This window comes from Dendropsophus ebraccatus, chromosome 6 (genome assembly GCF_027789765.1).
Source record: "Dendropsophus ebraccatus isolate aDenEbr1 chromosome 6, aDenEbr1.pat, whole genome shotgun sequence".
NCBI lineage: Eukaryota > Metazoa > Chordata > Amphibia > Anura > Hylidae > Dendropsophus > Dendropsophus ebraccatus.
In genome coordinates this window covers 143874009-143896131 of record NC_091459.1, presented here as the reverse complement: position 1 = coordinate 143896131, position 22123 = coordinate 143874009, and the positions used below count along the sequence as shown (strand labels likewise).

Here is a 22123-nt window from a genome sequence, read left to right as displayed (position 1 = left end):
GCTGCTTTCTGCTGCTCCCCACTGTCCCCCTCTTGTCCCTGCTGCTCTCTGCACCCCCCCCCAATGCTCCCGCTACTGTCCGCTGCTCCCCGTCGTTCTCTGTTTCTCCCTGCTGCTTTTCGCTGTTCTCTGCTTTTCCCTGCTGCTCCCCGCGGTTCTCTGCTTCTGCCTGCTGCTTTCCTCTGTTCTCTGCTGCTCCCCGCTGTTCTCTGCCACTCCCCGCTGTTCTCTGCTGCCCCCTGCTTCTCCCTGCTGCTCTCTGCTGCCCCCTGCTGTTCTCTGCTGCCCCCTGCTTCTCCCTGCTGCTCTCTGCTGCCCCCTGCTGTTCTCTGCTGCCCCCTGCTTCTCCCTGCTGCTCTCTGCTGCCCCCTGCTGTTCTCTGCTGCCCCCTGCTTCTCCCTGCTTCTCCCTGCTGTTCTCTGCTTCTCCCTGCTGCTCCCTGTAGTTCTCTGCTTCTCCCTGTAGTTCTCTGCTTCTGCCTGCTGCTTCATGCTGTTCTCTGCTGCCCCCTGCTGTTCTCTGCTGCTCTCTGCTGCCCCCTGCTGCTCCCCGCTGTTCTCTGCTGTTCTCTGCTGCCCCCTGCTGTTCTCTGCTGCTTCCTGCTTTTCTCTGCTGCCCCCTGCTGTTCTCTGCTGCTCTCTGCTGCCCCCTGCTGCTCCCCGCTGCTCCCCGCTGTTCTCTGCTGCCCCCTGCTGTTCTCTGCTGCTCTCTGCTGCCCCCTGCTGCTCCCCGCTGTTCTCTGCTGCCCCCTGCTGTTCTCTGCTGCTTCCTGCTTTTCTCTGCTGCCCCCTGCTGTTCTCTGCTGCCCCCTGCTGCTCCCCGCTGTTCTCTGCTGCTCTCTGCTGCCCCCTGCTGTTCTCTGCTGCTACCTGCGGTTCTCTGCTTCTCCCTGCTGTTCTCTGCTTCTGCCTGCTGCTTTCCTCTGTCCTCTGCTTTCCCTGCTGTTCTCTGCTGTCCCCTGCTGTTCTCTGCTGTCCCCTGCTGTTCTCTGCTGCCCCCTGCTGTTCTCTGCTGCCCCCTGCTGTTCTCTGCTGCCCCCTGCTGCTCTCTGCTGCTCCCCGCTGTTCTCTGCTGCTCTCTGCTGCCCCCTGCTGTTCTCTGCTTCTCCCTGCTGTTCTCTGCTGCCCCCTGCTGTTCTCTGCTGCCCCCTGCTGTTCTCTGCTGCCCCCTGCTGTTCTCTGCTGTCCCCTGCTGTTCTCTGCTGTCCCCTGCTGCTCTCTGCTGCTCTCTGCTGCCCCCTGCTGCCCCCTGCTGTTCTCTGCTGCCCCCTGCTGCTCTCTGCTGCCCCCTGCTGTTCTCTGCTGCTCTCTGCTGCCCCCTGCTGTTCTCTGCTTCTCCCTGCTGTTCTCTGCTGCCCCCTGCTGTTCTCTGCTGCCCCCTGCTGTTCTCTGCTTCTCCCTGCTGTTCTCTGCTGCTCCCTGCGGTTCTCTGCTTCTCCCTGCTGCTTTCCTCTGTCCTCTGTTTCTCCCTGCTTCTCCCTGCTGCTCTCTGCTGCTCTCTGCTGCTCTCTGCTGCCCCAGCCAGTGATTAAATAATAATTTCCTGTGGAGACAATATGTCACAGGAACTAATGGTGTATTTACAAAGACAGATTTATCTGACAGATTTTTGAAGCCAAAGCCAGTAATGGATTTGAAAAGAGGAGAAATTTCAGTCTTTCCTTTATCACCTGTTCCCTGTTTCTAGTCTGTTCTTGACTTTGGCTTCAAAAATCTGTCAGATAAACCTGTCTGTGTAAGCACACCATAAGGGTCGTGTTTTCACAGCCTGATCACTATAGTAAATGAGCGCCGATCTGCTAACGTTTCTGAGCTTATTACATGACTCGATTATTGTGCAGCAAGGGCAAAACATATATATATTAAAGTATATACATTACCTGTCCACATTCCCCGGTGTCTTCCTGGCTTCTCCCTGCTCAGCCAATCACTGGCCACGGCGTCTGCCTTACAAATTAGACTTGTGATAATATAAATGAAGGCTCAGTGTTCACTTCTGCAGGAAAATACCAGGCCCGTGCGCTGCTTGAGAGTATGTACGCCCCCGAGGATTACCTGAAGGAGATCAACTATGAGCTGACAAGCGGGAAGGTGGAGTCCCTGCGAGCGTTCTTCAGCAGCTTCTGCCCAGGTATTATTATTACACTCTATAAAGCCGCCATCTGGTTTTCCCTTGATGCATCAGCGTTATATTATGTTTATTACCCATTAGATGGAGACATTGACGTCCTATTGGATAAATACCATCAGGAGAACCACAGCCTCATCTCTTCAACACCAAAAAAGACAAATGGGGAGAGCCGACCAGCCGCCTGCTCCAGTGAGTCTCCTCAATACTGGCCTGTATATCCGCAGCCATAACGCATGGGATATCCTCTACAGAACCAACCTGAATGACATTTTAATGTACTGTACGCTGTTCTATGGCTTAGATCCTGCCGGGCAATTATCTGTAATAGGATACTGTATGTCATCCTGACAAAAGCTTAGAAAATCAATGCTGCAGTTTTACAATCTCACCACCAGGTGGCAGAAGCGCACTGTTTAGTGATAACAATACTTGTGCCAATTTCTCTAATGTTTACAGTGTGATTGGAGGTAATTTACTAATAATGTCTTGTTTTTAGACGCTAACAGATTTGTGTGATCATGTGCTGTCCGATCTGCGGCATCTGCAGGCTGTTTAGTCTAGCTTGCACTCAGTTTAGATCAACTTTTGCTTGGTTTACCGTATGCAAAGTTAGTGCGCTACATTTTTGGCACCATTTTTGGTGTATAGCATTGCATTAGGCTATGCCTCTTATTACACACACCATGCCCGTTCCTGATAGGCCACGCCCCTTGTCCGATAGGCTCCATTTTATTGTTACAGTCTATGTGTAATAAATGGGACTCGGTTGCTGTACGTCGCAGTTCTGGCGTATTTGGAGCCCGGCGGCCATTGAATCTGAGCCATTGTTTCCTTCTAACTCTATTGTGTAAAGTTCTGTTCACATGTGAGTCAAGGCTTCCATTTATATCAGGAGTTAGGGCACTCGGATGGTCACAAGTCACGACCAGTGGACTCCCTTGGCATACTATGGGCTTAGTCATGGCGTCCGTAGTTCTCAGGGGAATAATAGCTCCACATGTAGCGTCGCTATTCATCAGAATTGTGTACAGAGCCTTCAAATACAGAAGCCAATGCAAGTGTGGACAGAGCTTACCGCTCACTTATAAAGCTTAATCTATATTCTTTTCCATAAGTAGGGGTATTCCAACTTAAAGGGGAACTCCCCCCTTTCAAATTAATGGGTGTTTAAAATTGAAAGAGATTTGTAATTTACTCTCAAGTCTTTTGTAAAAATCTCAAGTCTTCTAGTACTTATCAGCTGCTGCATGTCCTAGACTTAGACATGGATGCAGGACATACAGCAGATGATAAGTACTGGAGGACTTGAGTTTTTTTAATAGAAATAGTGACACTTTCTGACACCAGTTGATTTGAAAGAAAAAATATTTAAGTTGGAATACCCCTTTAATAAAATAAGAATTCTATAAACAATGCTAATACTACTGTTCCTGGCTGTAATAGTAATGGTTGCTTCTCCTGCCTGCAGGCTATAACATAGAGTGGCACCATCTGCGTCCCTCTCAGCTGGCGGTGGCACAGAAGCTCTTGTCTCACGTCTGCTCCATCGCCGACTCCAGCACCCAGAACCTCGACCTCGGATCTTTTGAGAAAGTCGATTTTCTTATTTGTGTTCCCCCATCTGAAGTCACTTACCAGCAAACCCTGGCTCATGTCTGGGGCTCAGGTATGGACTCATTTATTATCCATTTCATTTAAAGGGGAACTCCACTCCTACATAACTTCTGATATGTCTGCCCATGGCCAGACTAACAATTCCTTCCATACTTATTATTTATTCAGTCTCCTTCCCCCAGTTCTCAGCTGCTGCTATCTGCTGAAGACACAAAAATCTGTGTGTGTGTGAGAGCTTTTCTCTCTGTCTCCCTCTCCTCCTCCTTCCCCCTCCCTTCTGAGACAGCTGATGTAAACAAGTCCCTGGCTGGCTTTATCTGCAACTTTGAAATGCTGGGAGGGATAATCACAGTGAGTTCAGAGCTCAAAATAACCCTGGCTGAGGGTTGGAATTCCAGCACTGAGCCATGTAGATCAATAATACAAGGCAGGGAGGGAGGAGGCGTGCATGCCGCAGCTTAGTCCTGGCTCTATGACTCTCGAGCTTAGAAGAAAAACGGGATTTTATAACTTTGCAAACAGCCATCAGATATCATTTTTTTCTCCTCCTATGTCTACAGCTCTGAATGTGATACTTAGCACACATGGGCCACACAGGGCATGCTGGGTCCTGTTGTTCCACTACAACCAGCATCTCTAGAACCTATGTGATGTTGGATGATGACGGGTCATTTATAGAGGCACCCCTCCCCCGCTGACTTTCTTCTTGTGCACAGGTGTCTTGCTGGAGCTGGGCTTAGAGAAGGATCAGCTGACTAAACACTGCATGGAGCAATACGTCATAAAGCTCGACTCCGACTCTCCGAGGAAATTCAAACTCTTCCTTCAGAAAGCCGCGCAGAACCCCCACACGCTCTTCGTCCTGGTCCATGACCACGCTCACTGGGATCTCACCAGGTGACGGGCCTCTTACATGTTTACACACGAGTTATGGTGGGCTCCCGCAGCATCCGTACAGCGGCTTAGTGAAGCTTTAGTGTAACGGCTGTTAGTATGTCAGCGGAATGGAAGATGTGTGAGAGGGAATAGAAATCATGGGGGGAGGGTGGTCTCTGCAGAAAAACGCACTGCGGTAAACCAGAAGCGGCTGATAACAGAGGACAATTGCTTGCTTTCACCTGTAAAACAAAGGTAGATACGGTACAATTTAGTAGACTGGCCACATAGTGTAAAAAAAAGGGGGGAAAATCATATCAACTGGTGCCAGAAGGTATATTAATTTGTGAATTACTTCTATTAAAAAATCTCCAGTCTTCCGGTACTTATCAGCTGCTGTATGTCCTGCAGTAAGTGGTGTATTCTTTTCAGTCTGACACGGTGTTCTCTGCTGCCACCTCTGTCCATGTCAGGAACTGTCCAGGTTTTCTATGGGGTTTGCTACTGCTCTGGAAAGTTCCAGACATGGACAGAGGTGGCAGCAGAGAGCACTGTGTCAGACTGGAAAGAATACACCACCTCCTGCAGGACATACAGCAGCTGATAAGTACTGGAAGACTGGAGATTTTTGTAATAGAAGTAAATTCTGAATCTCTGGCACTTTCTGAGCATGAAACATGAGCTCTCCTGTACAGGGTGTAAGCTTGGGGAGTATTCACACTGTCTGCTGATGGGATTTACCACTGTAATAAGACTGTAATATTTATGGTCAGGAAGAGTATGACAGTGGAAATCTCGGTCCAATCACCCAGCGAGCACTTGAGTGTCCTGGCAGCTGTCTCTAAGGAGTCTTCAGGGGTCTCAGGCACGTTCCTTATTATAGTCCTGTGGAGGCAATCGCCTGGAGTGCTTTCCCTACATCCCCCATCTTGGATCTGTATACAGTGACTCTCTCAGTAATCATACCCTGACGTGCGTCTCCCTCTCCGCAGCTCCCTGTACGCTCCGTATCCTCAGCAGGACGCCTCCTTCGGCCTGGCCGATCGCTTGTTGAACTGCCGAGAATTAAGAGATTCGCCCAATATTTTACTTCTGCACGTGACGTCCTGCCCCTACGCCCTGCAGACCCAGAACACCCGCATCAGCCCCTACAACGAGATCCATTGGCCCTCATCATACAGCCATGTAGGTATTGTCAGGTAGTGACCGCTGCGATATATATATATACATGGTATTGAGTATATACAGTATATACAGGTTACTGTGGGGAACCTTCGGCCCTCCAGCTGTTGCAAAACTACAATTCCCATCATGCCTGGGCAGCCGAAGCTTTAGCTTCGGCTGCCCAGGCATGCTGGGAATTGTAGTTTTGCAACAGCTGGAGGGCCGAAGGTTCCCCATCCCTGCTTTAATGGATGCCAGGGTTTAAGAATTAAAGGGGTTGTTCACCAAAAATGTGACAAAGATTTGCAATTTACTTCTATTAAAAAATCTTCAGTCTTCCGGTACTTATCAGCTGCTGTATGTGCAGCAGGAAGTGATGTATTCTCTCCAGTCTGACACAGTGCTCTCTGCTGCCACCTCTGTCCATGTCGGGAACTGTCCAGAGCAGCAGCAAATCCCCATAGAAAACCCCTCCTGGACATGGACAGAGGTGGCAGCAGAGAGCACTGTGTGACTGGAGAGAATACACCACTTACTGCAGGACATACAGCAGCTGATAAGTACTAGAAGACTGGAGATTTTTTAATAGAAGTAAATTACAAATCTGTATAGCTTTCTGGCACCAGCTGATTTTTGGGTGAAGAACCCCTTTAATATATTATCGGTAACTCTTCCCCGCTATATGTGATCTGGTACTTGGCATCTGAAGAGCACAGTATTTTCTTTGATAGTCTAGTAATGTTGCTGTATACCTGTATATATTGCTGTATACCTGTATATGTTGCTGTATACCTGTATTCCGCTTGTTGTCCTGTCTCTCAGTCTATGCGTTACCTCCGGCAGGGGATGGAGCTCTACCATGAGACCAGGAAGTATTTCGGCCTGGCGCAGTACATTGAGTCCACGCTGTCCGGGCACAGTCTTCCCTTGTTGCGCCATGACAGTTCCTTTGAAGCCATTGTGTTGGCATTAGGAAAAAGGTTAGCGTCTGTGTGATAGATGTGTTATCATGTAAGGACCCATTGTTACACTCACATATCTTCTTTGTCTATTTTACTGTCTGTATTTTATGCAGTTTTCGGTCAGGTGGTCGTACACCTTCCATAACAGTTATCTCTCCCGTCTTCCCCGTACACAGGAACGTTTGACATGGCCGAGCGGTCCTGTGTGCTCTATGTAGAGCCACACAGTTCTGGCTGCAGCTTACCTATCTGAGAACAAAGGGGTCAGGCAGTGATTTTCCATCACCCCCGACCCCTATCTTCACCATGATTATATGTTGGTGGAGTGTCAGGAGAGCCCCATACACCTTATACACCATACACCAGAGCCCCTTATACTGATCAATAGAATGCTGATTGTTGGGGGTCCGACCATCAGGTTCCCCACCTATTCTGAGAAAGGGGACACAATGGCCCTACGATGAACGGACGCAGGCACAGTCACCGTTGCTGGCCCCCAAACACTTCCAAGTTCTCATATGAGCCTGTTATTCGCTATCCTATAGATTAAAGGGGTTATCCAGTGCTACAAAAACATGGCCGCTTTCTTTCAGAGACAACATGACTCTTGTCTTTAGTTCAGGTGCGGTTTGCAATTAAAGGGGTTATCCAGCGCTACAAAAACATGGTCACTTTCCCCCCTACTGTTGTCTCCTGTTCAGGTGCGGTTTGCAATTAAGCTCCATTTACTTTAATGGAACTGAGTTTTTAAAACCCCACCCAATCTGGAGACAACAGTAGGGGGAAAGTGGCCATGTTTTTGTAGCGCTGGATAACCCCTTTAAGGCTCCATTCACTTCAATGGAACTGAGCAACAAAACCTGCACCCAAGCTGGAGACAAGAGCGGGGCTGTCTCTGGAAGAAAGTGGCCTTGTTTTTATAGCGCTGGAAAACCCCTTTAACGTTTTCCATAGACTTTAATGTAACACGTTATTAGATAAGATAAATGTCTGTTTTTTGTTTTTGTTTTTTACTTATTTTATGGCTGTATATTGTTTTTATTTTACTGTGCGTTATCTTAGCTTTTAGCTTTAAAGGGATATTGAGGCAAAAAAAAAATTCTTTCAAATCAACTGGTACCAGAAAGTGCCAAAGATTTGTAATTTACTTCTATCTAAAAATCTCCAGTCTTTAAGTACTTATCAGCTGCTGTATGTCCTGCAGGAAATGGTGTATTTTCTCCAGTCTGACACAGTGCTCTCTGCTGCCACCTCTGTCCATGTCAGGAACTGTCCAGAGCAGCAGCAAAACCCCATAGAAAACCTCTCCTGCTCTGGACAGTTCCTGACATGGACAGAGGTGGCAGCAGAGAGCACTGTGTCAGACTGGAAAGAATACACCACTTCCTGCAGGACATACAGCAGCTGATAAGTACTGGAAGACTGGAGATTTTTAGATTACAAATCTCTGTCTCTTTCTGCACCAGTTGGAGTACCCGCTGGAGTGCACCTTTAAGGTGGTAATAAGCCATGTCCACGTTGTCTTTTCCCCTCCTAGGTTTCCTAAGCTTCACAGTGCGGTGATTCGGACGTTCCTCCTCATCCAGCACTACTCCTCAGCCATGATGGCCGTCTGTGGACTCTCTCAGATGAAGAGCTATACCTCAGTGGAAACCCTTGAGATTGTTCAGAACCTCCTGAACTCGCCCAAGCAGTGTGCCAGCGGGCACGGCCTGATGGTCCTCCTGAGAATCCCCTGCATTCACTTGGCCACATTGGCCTATGAGCGTCTCTGCCACATCAGAGAGCGGCTGGGCCTACAAAACCGCTTTGAAATCATCCTGGGAACGGCCAACTCAGCCATCACTATTGGGAAGCACTTTGTGGAGCAGCTGAAGGTATGAGTATATATATATATATATATATATATATATATATATATATATATATATATACTCCTGTGTAGACCTCTGACCCCACCCTCACAAGGAGTAGACATATGGGGGCCTGAATTTATGGTAGAACCGTATCATTCCCATCATGTCGACTTATGGTCAAACTAATCCTATCCAACAGGTCTGGCAAAAGATTGAGGAGGAGGACTGGCAGCCGCGGACGTACCTGGCATTGGAAGGCCTTCCCTGCATTCTGATTTGCAGTGGAATGGAGCCTCTTGGAGAATCTTTGCCGAGGTAAGCCTGCTTCTTCTTGCCTAGAGACTATAGTGTCCGGTAGAGATGAGCGCCATTCCTCTGCATTTCAGAAGAAGTTGGATGGCGCCCTAGGGAGTCCTGGAAAAGAAGGAGACAACCATAGGCCATAGGCTCTATCCACCAGGACTCCATAGGGCTGCATCCGTCTCCTTCAGCCACTGGTAATCAACTGCCGAGAGATCGCACTTGAGCGTGGTCATCTCTAGACGTTATGGTTATTGGGCGCGGTGTAGGATCACCCGATTGGTCCATCCGGCCTATACCACATACCTATTGTCGGCTCATTGACTATATGACATTATCTCACCCTGCATGTGGATAAGTATTATGTTACTTCTTGTGATTTTCAGGTCCTTACGGTACTGTGATCTCCGCCTCGTACAGTTTCATACTTGGGAAAGAGCAGCCATAGAACAAGAGCTGGGCTTTGCCTCCTGCTTCCTGGATTCAGATGGATCTCAGGAGCGAGGAGCGGGCAGGGATGTCCTGGACAGTGACCCAGAGAAACTAAGCGGCACCGACAATGAGGAGGAGGAGATGGATGGTAAGAGAGTCATCAAAATAGTCTCCTAATGTGGACATGGATGTGCGCGGCCCATTAAAGTGAATGGGTCATCTAGATTTCCTCTTACTGATTACAGTCAGATACTAAAACTTGTTCTTATTCTAATCTGTTTCTATTTTCTGCCTCTAATTTTTTTTTATTTCACTTTTTTGTACATTGTTATGGGGGCGGCCATATTGCCTGAGCTGTTCTTTACAGCATTTAGTGACATGCTTTACAGCAAGACTCATGGACATAGACGACAATAGACAGACACTGTCCCCTTGACATGAATGTGTAACATTACTGAGAATGCTCTGTGACCTGTGAAGAGGTCATTCCACATGGAGCTGCTATTGTCTCCTCTATCTACTGGTGTCACATGACGCTGCAATGCTGTACAGATCACTTTACAGCAGCCTCCTCTTATCACTACACACACAAAAGGAAGTCTTGGCTTAGTTTTAGCCCTAGTGGCAAGAATGAAAACTGCAAGAGCTTAGGATTAATTTATAATATAGATAGAAAAATGGAAAATTTGAAAAAAAAAATCCAATTATTCTTAAAAAATCTGTTTAACATAAAAACATTATTTATACAATAAGTCGTTTTATGATGACACTGTTCCTTTAAAACGTCCCTTTAAAACTTTATCACGCCACATCTGGTTCTGGGGTCGGCCTTTCTCCTGGGGCTGGTATTCTGGCTAAAATCAAGTTTTATTCCGAGGCGGGGTGTCAATGGGGTGGGGCCTAAAACATCTGTTCCCTAGGCTGGCATCGCCTCTCTCCCCGCCTCTCTTCTTGTTCATCACACCCCTGGGCTGGATGAAGATGAGCAGAGGCATTGCAGGCATAGGGCACGGATCTCTAGACTCCGCCTCATTGACACCTACCTTACCAGAATAAAACTTGTTTTGTCCAGAATACAGACCCCAGGCTCGGACATGGCATGATGAAGTCTAGACAATGGTACCGGCCGTCTGGGGTGGGCGGTGACCAGTACAGATTCGGAGTGCTAGAACAGATCAGGGGATTGGGGCCTGTGGGGGAATAGCCCTGCCGGTCCTAACACTAACGCTGGTGGCAGCAGGAGGGCCACGCCGCCCCTTATTGCTGCCACTAAGCCGAAGTAATAAAGTAAAATACAGTATTATTACCCAGTAATGGCTTCCTATGGTTTCCTCCCTGCCATCATCTTGGACTCCACTTCTATTAAACGTTCTACCTCCGCATCTATATATATCACCGATGACACCACTCGTCTATTACCGATGTGTAGGCCGTTTTTAGACTCCATCCCTGCCCATCTCTCCATCTCCAAGTCTGCCGTCGGCTTCTATCTCTCCTCTAATGTTCTAAATTCAGCATTTATGACTCATGTTCTGAAGTTCCATCTACGAGTCTGCAATCTGCTTCGATAACCTCCCTCTCGTCCAGTAGTCCATCTTGGAATATGTCCATCTTGGAATATGTAGGCCGCCTGACATGACAGGAGTTTTTGCCTATCTCTGAGCTGGCACTCTCTATGACCCCTCTATGACTCTTGTCTCGTGGATCCTGGAGCCCTAACTCCTCTCCTGCTTTATGTTCTATCTCTGAGTCTAGAATCTGTTTCGTTCTCACCACTCTTGTCTAATCGTCCATCTCAAAATATCTTTTCAGCTTCCTTAATCCATTCTTTCCGGGCTCTCAGCATCTTCCATGACAAACCCAACTATCATTGTGTCTCCCAAGTGTCTCCAGCCATCTTAAGGTCCCCATATACTTTATACTTATGTTGCCGCTCACGACAGGTTCGGCCATCAGTTTAAGGTGTATGGGGCCCTCCTGACACCCCACCGACAGATAATGTTGGTAGAGATATGGGTCGGGCATGATGAAGGTGTATGCCCACCTTTAGAATCCACCATATTGGACCAAGCATATGTTTTCAATTTACAGATCTATTTTTTATAGGACCAGGAAGGTTCTCCTGGTTAGTTTGGTGACAATCAATGATGTAGCCGTGAAGGTGGCCATATTGGCATTCACCAAACTTTTTCAGAAACATTCTCTTTAAAAAAAAAAGTTCAACATCTTACAGTAGTGATACAGTATTTCTATGTAATTTCACTCACTTTTCTATTTGGGGCACTACCCACTGATATATTCCCAGGGCAGGCCTTAGGGTAGATGGCAGAATTTTCTTTGCCCCCCCCCATTAGGTAGGTATTCTGCCCATTATGTAGATGCCTCCACTCAATAGGTAAATTCCTAATCAGGTAGAGACTCTCTCCTATTAAGGAGATACCACCAGTAGTTATTTACCCCCTCCTCCAATAAAGTAGATGCCCCCAGTAGTTAGTTACCCCCCCCCCCACAAAATAAAGTAGATGTCCCTAGTAGTTAGTTACCCCCCCACCAAATAAAGTAGATGTCCCCAGTAGTTAGTTGCCCCCCACCAAATAAAGTAGATGTCCCTACTAGTAAGTTACCCCCCAATTAAAGTAGATGTCCCCAGTAGTTAGTTACCCCCACTAAATAAAGAAGATGCCCCCAGTAGTTTGTTACTCCCTCACCAAATAAAGTAGATGCCCCCAGTAGTTAGTTAACCCCCTCTAAATAAATTAGATGCCCCCACTAGTTAGTTACCCCTCACTAAATAAAGAAGATGCCCCAGCAGTTAGTTACTCCCCTACCAAATAAAGTAGATGTCCCCAGAAGTTAGTTACCCCCCACTAAATAAAGAAGATGCCCCAGTAGTAAGTTACTCCTCTACCAAATAAAGTAGATGTCCCCAGTAGTTAGTTACCCCCCACTAAATAAAGAAGATGCCCCCAGTAGTTTGTTACTCCCCCACCAAATAAAGTAGATGTCCCCAGTAGTTAGTTAACCCCCCACTAAATAAAGTAGATTCCCCTACTAGTTACCCCCCACTAAATAAAGAAGATGCCCCAGTGGTAAGTTACTCCTCTACCAAATAAAGAAGATGTCCCCAGTAGTTAGTTACCTCTCACCCCCAACCAAATAAAGTAGATATCCCTTGTGCATAGTTATCCCCCAATTAAGTAGATGCCCCACTAGGTAGTTAACCTCCTGCTTCTGAACAATAGTGAGCATTGATGTGTACACATTGTTAGCATGGCCACTCACTTTACCTTCTTTTTTCATGCATGGGAGTCAATGCAGCGCCCTCCTCCATCCGCCAGGATGATGCATACCCCAGAGGTTATTTACCACCCCTCTTTTTTCTTCTCTAATGATCTTTACAGCAACATTTTAAGACCTGTACATTACTCTATTATTCTTCATCTTTGGTGAGAAAAGTTAATAATCTGATAATTGAGAAGCCGACACTTTACACCAGGTGCGCCTGGCAGGAAGCCGGAGAGACGTCTCTCAGACTCGTGACATGCAAATAACTTTAATTGCATTGTTAATTAAATTAGAAACGTAACAGATCTGGAACCCGGTACAGATCCGGAACCCGGTACAGAACCGGAACCTGGTACAGGGCCCCATTATAACCTTCTGATATATTTTCTATACGACATTACATAGTGCGCCCGGAGGGGAGACGTCACTCTGTTGCACACTAACGTTAATTGCTCGCTTGTTCTGGAAGTCAATGGGATAATGGCTTTTGGCATCAGATTAATAGGTTTTTGTTTTTCCTTCCATTGAAAAGTGTCTAATTCAGAGAAGCGGAGCCCTGGTAAAAGACAAAGATCTCCGTCAGACGATTCTGCCTCTTCCTCTCTATCAAAGGCCTCTGGTAAGATTCTGCCATTGTCATGGATTAGACAATACCCAGTGCTGCTCCATTACTGTCTGTAGGGGAGGAGGATGGGTCATGTAGTGAAAGAAACAGCTGGACTGATGGGACTAGAAATAACAGGAAGCAGGATACACTTTATATATATATATATATATATATATATATATATATATATATATATATATATATACAGAGCCTAGACCTGTCACTTCTCTGCAGTTAGTATAAAGGATCAAAGAATATCTATGATGATAAAGGTGTAACATCTCATATATACAGTAAAGCCATGTGCATGGACCTGTATGACAATACTTAGGCCCTATTCACACATTAAAGGGGTATTCCACTCAAACATAACTTTTGATATGTTGCTGCCCATGGTGAAACTAACAATTCCTTCTATACTTGTTATTATCTATTCTGTCTCCTTCCCCCAGTTCTGAGATGCTGCTTTTTGCGGAAGACACAAAAATCTGTGTGTGAGCTCTCCTCTCTGTCTCCGCCTCCTCCCCCCTCCCTTCCTGATCTAATCAAGTCCCTGGCTGCCTTTATCTGCAACTTTTAAACTTCTTTGTAATGCTGGGAGGGTTAATCTGAGGCCAGGTTGCTGATAAACCCACTGTGATTAATCTTCCTAGCATTATAAAGAAGCTACAGTGTTGCAGATAAAGCCTGCCAGGGACTTGTTTACATCAGCCGTCTCAGAAGGGAGGGGGAGGAGGGGGAGAGAAAAGCTCTCACACAGATTTTTGTGTATTCAGCAGAAAGTAGCAGCTGAGAACTGGGGGAAGGAGACTGAATAGATTATAACAAGTATAGAAGAAATTGTTAGTTTCACCATGGGCAGTCACATATCAAAAGTTTGAGTGGGATCCCCCTTTAAGGAGCCAATGGTCACATCATGGAACGTTTTTTCACTCTAATTAAAGACTCCTCTTCTCTGTTCAGTTTCCAGCAGTGAATCGTCCTATTCGGCAGTGGTGGATGACAGCATAAAACCGACACAACAGTCAAAAGTCTCCAACAGCGAGGACTGTGCACCAGAAAAGCTGCGATCACCGCCTGATAATACAAAGAAGCCCTCAGTAGTCACCTGTGAGCAGCCGGACAGCAACGGCCACAAGAGCAATCCGAGCCTGGCCTCCACCCCGTCCTCCACATCATCGCCTTGCTCTCACGGTGGAGCGGGCCTCCAGATCTCACAGTGCACTATGGCCAAGACCTATAAACAGCCGCCCGTGGTGTTCCTTCCAAAACTGGTGTATGACATCATCACCTCCACCGACAGCAGCGGACTCTCTAAGTCCTCCTCTTTCTTACCACGTTGTGACGTCTCGTGGGCCAGCTCCTTCCGTCCGCTCTTAAGTAAGATGATGACTTGTACAGAGCAGTCGTTGTATTACCGCCAGTGGACCGTACCCAAGGCCGGCCATATGGACTACTGCAACATCAATGAAGGGAGGATGGATACCTTCCACCCCAGGAGGCTGCTGCTTAGCGGGCCCCCCCAGGTACCTAGCCTGTGTGATAGGACTATATAAAAAGAGGAGGGAAGATAGATGATGGTAGAACTCCAGACATGGATTTGTAACTTACTTCTATTTAAAAACCTCCAGTCTTCCAGCACTTATTAGCTGCTGTATGCCCTGCAGGAAGTGGTGTATTCTCTCCAGTCTGACACAGTGCTCTCTGCTGCCACCTCTGTCCATGTCAGGAACCGTCCAGATAAGGAGAGGTTTTCTATAGAGAGCAGCATGCTCTGGGCAGTTCCTGACATGGACAGAGGTGGCAGCAGAGAGCACTGTGCCAGACTGGAGAGAAAACACCACTTCCTGCAGGACATACAGCAGCTGATAAGTACAGCAAGACTGAAGGTTTTTTTGCTAGAAGTAAATGAGAAATCTTTGGCACTTTCTGGCACCAGTTGATTCTACAGCAATCTCAGTAACACAAGGGGTTACATTTCTAAGGCAGATAGGAAATTGGTAAAATGCGGTGTGCCCGAGGCCTCTCTGTGCAAAACAAATGCTACGTATCCAGCTGGGGCTTTAATGAACTTTAGAAACGTGTTTAATTACTGAGGAGCATATGGTGAACGAGTCCTAATGGAGGCCGGGGAGCTGAGATCCTATTCTTAGTATCATCCCCCCTTATTAGTAGAGATCACCGGCCACAATAAGGCACAACAATAACCAGGCTGACCTGTCTTCTAGGTGGGGAAGAGCGGCGCCTACCTGCAGTTCCTGAGCGTCCTCTCCAGAATGCTGATCAGGCTGACCGAGGTGGACGTGTACGATGAGGAGGAGAAGAAGATCAGTGAGTGACTGACATGTATATACTGCTATATAGAGCCAGTCCTCAGCTGTGTAATGTATGGAAGGTTATCCAGCAAACTAATCCAGCTGCTCAGTGTGGAAAATATCCATAAATTATCTATCTATCTATCTCCTATCTATCTATCTATCTATCTATCTATCTATCTATCTATCTATCTATCTCCTATCTATCTATCTATCTATCTATCTCCTATCTATCTATCTATCTATCTATCTATCTATCTATCTATCTATCTATCTATCTATCTCCTATCTATCTCCTATCTATCTCCTATCTATCTATCTATCTATCTATCTATCTATCTATCTATCTATCTATCTATCTATCTATCTCCTATCTCCTATCTTCTATCTATCTATCTATCTATCTCCTATCTACCTATCTATCTCCTATCTATCTCCTATCTATCTATCTATCTATCTATCTATCTATCTCCTATCTATCTATCTATCTATCTATCTCCTATCTATCTATCTATCTATCTATCTATCTATCTATCTATCTATCTATCTATCTATCTATCTCCTATCTATCTCCTATCTATCTCCTATCTATCTATCTATCTATCTATCTATCTATCTCCTATCTTCTATCTATCTATCTATCTATCTCCTATCTACCTATCTATCTCCTATCTATCTCCTATCTATCTATCTATCTATCTATCTCCTATCTATTTATCTATCTATCTATCTATCTATCTATCTATCTATCTATCTCCTATCTATCTATCTATCTATCTATCTATCTATCTATCTATCTCCTATCTTCTATCTATCTATCTATCTATCTCCTATCTATCTCCTATCTATCTATCTATCTCCTATCTATCCATCTATCTATTATCTATCTCCTATCTATCTATCTATTTATCTATCTCCTATCTATCTATCTATCTATCTATCTATCTATCTATCTATCTATCTCCTATCTATCTATCTATTATCTATCTCCTATCTATCTATCTATCTATCTATCTATCTATCTATCTATCTATTTATCTATCTATCTATCTCCTATCTATTTATCTATCTCCTATCTATCTATCTATCTATCTATCTATCTATCTATCTATCTATCTATTATCTATCTATCTATCTATCTATCTATCTATCTATCTCCTATCTATCTATCTATCTCGTATCTATCTATCTATCTATCTATCTATTTATCTATCTATCTATCTATCTATCTATCTATCTATCTATCTATCTCCTATCTATCTATCTATCTCCTATCTATCTATCTATCTCCTATCTATCTATCTATCTATCTATCTATCTATCTATCTATCTCCTATCTATCTCCTATCTATCTATCTATCTATCTATCTATCTATCTATCTATCTATCTATCTATCTATCTATCCATCTCCTATCTATCTATCTCCTATCTATCTATCTATCTATCTCCTATCTATCTATCTATCTCCTATCTATCTATCTATTATCTATCTATCTCCTATCTATCTATCTATCTATCTATCTATCTATCTATCTATCTATCTATCTATCTATCTATGGTGGGTGCCAGCTGAAGGACCTTGAACAAAATCAAAATATATACGTTGAAAAATTCCTACAGTAATCCCAAATTCACTGCAAAAACATGTAGGTTTATTCCATTGATCCAACATGAAGAGCAGCACAGCAAACAAGCCGAGTTTATTTGCTGTGCTGCACTTCCTGTTGTATTGTATGGTTTTTGCAGTGAATTTTGGAGCGCTGTTGGAATTTTTCAATGTATCTCTCTATCTAAACTAGATGAAACTCTTTCTTACTATTCTTGATGATTTCAGTTTATAACTTATATTACAGCCTTGAAGTCCCACCCTGAGCGACCTCTTCATCAGACACAGGACACGTGGCCTAATGTGGATTTGGTGAAGCAGATGGACTTTGATTACGTTTTGCGGGACCCTAAATATGAAGATGCCAGTGCCATTTGTCCTGAGTTTCTAAGTTCCAACAAAGAAGGTAACATAAGTCCCATTAGCAGTGCCCCATGATCATTTATAATGCCTATTATCCTGTGTCCTTACACGAGATGCCCCCATATTATACTGTAAGTGCACCAAGCCAACACCTATCCATGTACGTCACGGCTTATAGAGTTGTAACCCACCACTACCACTCACTTTATTGCCATATTTTATTGGGATGAGTTGTCTCCTCCCAGTTAGAATAAATTCCATTGACAGCGCCCCTAGTGGCCTATTTGTATAAAAACACTATTGTAAAAAAATATTTCTGAGTTACAGGAGTTACAGGGATGTTAAATGGCAGAAATGGTCTCAGTATAGATTTCCTTTAAAAGCGTATTCCCCTCAGACATAACTTTTGATATGTTGTTGCCCATGGTGAGACTAACAATTCCTTCCATACTTGTTATTATCTATTCAGTCTCCTTCCCCCAGTTCTCAGCTGCTGCTTTCTGCTGAAAGGGAACCTGTCACCGGGGACGCGGGCACAGAGTCCGCCCGATCCCCTGGTGCAGCCCCCGGATACTTACCCTTTCCGACGAGTCCTGTTCCTGGAGCCGGTCAGCGATAAAGATATCAGCGGCAGAAGCCGTGCGCGTGTGCCGCTGGGATGAGTCCGATGCCCATAGAGAATGATGGCTCTATTCATTCTCTATGGGCATTGGACTCATCTCAGTGGCACACGCGCCACAGGTGACAGGTTCCCTTGAAGACACAAAAATCTGTGTGTGAGCTTTTCTCTCTGTCTCCCCCTCCTCCCCCCTCTCTTCTGAGACAGCTGATGTAAACAAGTCCCTGGCAGGCTGTATCTGCAACTTTGTAACTTCTTTGTAATGCTGGGAGGGATAATCACAGTGAGGTCATCAGCAACTTGACCTCAAAATAACCCTCCCAGCATTACAAAGAAGCTACAATGTTGCAGATACAGCCAGCCAGGGACTTGTTTACATCAGCCACCTCAGAAGGGAGGGGGAGACAGAGAGAAAATCTCACACACAGATTTTTGTATCTTCAGCGGAAAGCAGCAGCTCAGAACTGGGGGAAGGAGACTGAATAGGTAATAACAAGTATGGAAGGAATTGTTAGTCTCTCAATGGGCAGCAACATATCAAAATGCATGAGTGGAATATCCCTTTAATTCCTGTTGACATGTCCGCTGTCATAGCTATATGCCAGGTATATTACAGTATAATTTGTATTGGGGTCTGAAGCCCCCAATCACAGCACAGTGAGGCTGTCTAGCCTGTCTTGTCTTCTCCTCCCTATTCCATCATGTCTCTTCACCACCCTCCTGTCTGTAATATCTCCGGTTATACCGCCATCTCTCACCCCGCTGTTTGCTCTTCTTATTCCCTCTCTCTGGCAGTCAGTATATCAGCTCTTTGTTGCCTTATGTGACATTGCATCCTCATTGCTGCCTTGAGAATAAATGAAACCGCTGAATTATTGACTCTCCCTCCCTTTAAGATCAGCCGAAGTTTCTTATATACTTATGAGTAAGTGCTCCATTCCCTTACAGCGCCTCTACAGGTGACATGAGGGATTGCAAGGCATCTGTTTTTAGGGTTCGACTTTCATTGGGTGCTTTAATCTCCACTAGTATACTGTGGCAGGGGTGTGGATTTAGAATATAGTTTATTAGTTTAAAGGGTATTCTGGCGAAAATCTTTTTCTTTAAAATCAGCTGAAAGTTATGTAGATTTGTAATTTATTTTTATGTAAAAATCTCAAGTCTTCCCATACTTATCAGCTGCTGTATGTCCTGCAGGAAGGGGTGTATTCTTTCCAGTCTGGAGAGCAGGAGAGATTTTCTATGGGGATTTGCTGCTGCTCTGGACAATTCCTGACATGGACAGAGGTGGCAGCAGAGAGCACTGTGTCAGACTTGAGAGAATGCACCACTTCCTGCAGGGCATACAGCAGCTGATAAGTACTGGGAGACTGGAGATTTTTAAATAGAAGTAAATTACAGATCTATATAACGTATAGAGTATAGAATTTGATGATGACAATTGCATCTTCATTTGTATTCACAGATAAAGCAACTAATAGAAGACATGAAGATATATATGTCCGGCGCCCGACGACACGGATGAGATTATCTAAATACGCCTCGTATAATACCTACCACCATTGCGAGCAGTGCCACCAGTACATGGGCTACAACCCCAGGTTTCAGGTAAGCCACATCTAACATATATCATATCATCTTGAAGAGGTTCTGCAGCAGCTGAGTGTATCTTGGGTCATAGGTGTAATTACACAGGAACATTACCCATCTAGAGATAGCCCCCCGTTCCCACTGAGCAAAACTAGCGGAATTCTGCGGCGGAATTGTCTGCCGCGGAATGCCGTTAGCCTCCCGCTCATAATGGGAGTCTATGGGAGGTTCGCGCTCCTGCTCTGTCCGCGCTTAAGAATGAACATGTCGCTAGTTTTGCTCAGTGGGAACGGGGCCATAAGCGGACCTGTTGGATCTGGAGTGTACGGCATTTGATACCGGTGGCTACAGAGGTCGTATGTCATAGGCCATAGGCTGTATCCATGGTTTCCAAGACGCCCTAGAGCTGCATCCACATTCTGCAGCCGCCGGTATCAAATGCAGAGCGGTCACTATAGAGGACGTTACATGGAAGAAAACAGAAGAATTTATTAGGAATCTTCTATATTCTTGTTCTCTTAGATGTACGAGTCCACGTTACATGCTTTCGCATTCTCCTATTCCATGTTGGGGGAGGAAATCCAGCTGCACTTCATCATCCCCAAATCCAAGGAGCATCACTTTGTCTTCAGCCAACCTGGGGGGCAGCTGGAAAGCATGAGGCTCCCACTAATCCCAGACAAGGTGAGAAGAAGCCGCTATCTATCTCCTATCTATCTATCTATCTATCTCCTATCTATCTATCTATCTATCTATCTATCTATCTATCTCCTATCTATCTATCTATCTATCTATCTATCTATCTATCTATCTATCTATCTATCTCCTATCTATCTATCTCCTATCTATCTATCTCCTATCTATCTCCTATCTATCTATCTATCTATCTATCTATCTATCTATCTATCTATCTATCTCCTATCTATCTATCTCCTATCTATCTATCTCCTATCTATCTCCTATCTATCTATCTATCTATCTATCTATCTATCTATCTATCTCCTATCTATCTATCTATCTCCTATCTATCTATCTATCTCCTATCTATCTATCTCCTATCTATCTCCTATCTATCTATCTATCTATCTATCTATCTATCTATCTCCTATCTATCTATCTATCTATCTTCTATCTATCTATCTATCTATCTCCTATCTATCTATCTCCTATCTATCTATCTATCTATCTATCTATCTATCTATCTATCTATCTATCTATCTATCTATCTCCTATCTATCTATCTCCTATCTATCTATCTATCTCCTATCTATCTATCTATCTATCTATCTATCTATCTATCTATCTATCATCTATCTCCTATCTATCTATCTATCTCCTATCTATCTATCTATCTATCTATCTATCTATCTATCTATTATCTATCTATCTCCTATCTATCTATCTATCTATCTATCTATCTATCTATCTATCTATCTCCTATCTATCTATCTATCTATCTATCTATCTATCTATCTCCTATCTATCTATCTATCTATCTATCTATCTATCTATCTATCTCCTATCTATCTATCTATCTATCTATCTATCTATCTTCTATCTATCTATCTATCTATCTATCTATCTATCTATCTATCTATCTATCTATCTATCTCTCTATCTCCTATCTATCTATCTCCTATCTATCTATCTATCTATCTCCAATCTATCTATCTATCTATCTATCTATCTATCTATCTATCTATCTATCTATCTCCTATCTATCTATCTATCTCCTATCTATCTATCTATCTATCTATCTATCTATCTATTATCTGCTGTAGGGTAGATGCATCAGATGTTGTTTTTCTACACTCCTATACATCACTCTGCTTACCTTCTCCTGATATATATATATATATATATATATATATATATATATATATATATACAGTGGTGCCTTGGATTAGCAGCATAATTCGTTCCGGACCGTGCTTGTAATCCGAATCCACTCTTATAACAAAGCAAATTTTTCCATAAGAAATCATTGAAATGCAGACAACTGGTTCCAACTATAAGTTACTGTACAGTATAGAAGCATGTGGTGTATAATGTATAGTAACTGCATAACCCTGATAACACTGCAGCTGGATATGTGATATATAAGTTACTGTACAGTATAGCAGCATGTGGTGTATAATGTATAGTAACTGTATAACCCTGATAACACTGCAGCTGGATATGTGATATATAAGTTACTGTACAGTATAGCAATCAGCATGTGGTATATAATGTATAGTAACTGTATAACCCTGATAACACAGCAGCAGCTGGATATGTGATATATAAGTTACTGTACAGTATAGCAATCAGCATGTGGTATATAATGTATAGTAACTGTATAACCCTGATAACACAGCAGCTGGATATGTGATATATAAGTTACTGTACAGTATAGCAATCAGC

General features: G+C 44.3%; 1 protein-coding gene across 6 annotated transcripts in view; it reads left to right on the top strand.

Moving 5' to 3' along the window:
- The window catches only part of GREB1 (growth regulating estrogen receptor binding 1), a 102844-nt gene that overhangs the window by 65453 nt on the left and 15268 nt on the right, over positions 1-22123 (top strand). For 5 of the 6 annotated variants that reach the window (XM_069973160.1, XM_069973162.1, XM_069973159.1 and 2 more), the window contains 15 exons: positions 2002-2130; positions 2212-2319; positions 3599-3796; positions 4461-4641; positions 5613-5805; positions 6628-6764; positions 8284-8623; positions 8802-8917; positions 9289-9482; positions 13152-13238; positions 14190-14752; positions 15455-15557; positions 17396-17554; positions 19596-19738; positions 20243-20404. In XM_069973160.1, the coding sequence (XP_069829261.1) occupies positions 2002-2130; positions 2212-2319; positions 3599-3796; positions 4461-4641; positions 5613-5805; positions 6628-6764; positions 8284-8623; positions 8802-8917; positions 9289-9482; positions 13152-13238; positions 14190-14752; positions 15455-15557; positions 17396-17554; positions 19596-19738; positions 20243-20404 (2813 nt within the window). The remainder of the gene's footprint in view (positions 1-2001; positions 2131-2211; positions 2320-3598; positions 3797-4460; positions 4642-5612; positions 5806-6627; positions 6765-8283; positions 8624-8801; positions 8918-9288; positions 9483-13151; positions 13239-14189; positions 14753-15454; positions 15558-17395; positions 17555-19595; positions 19739-20242; positions 20405-22123) is intronic. The other variant, XM_069973164.1, reaches the window with a different exon arrangement.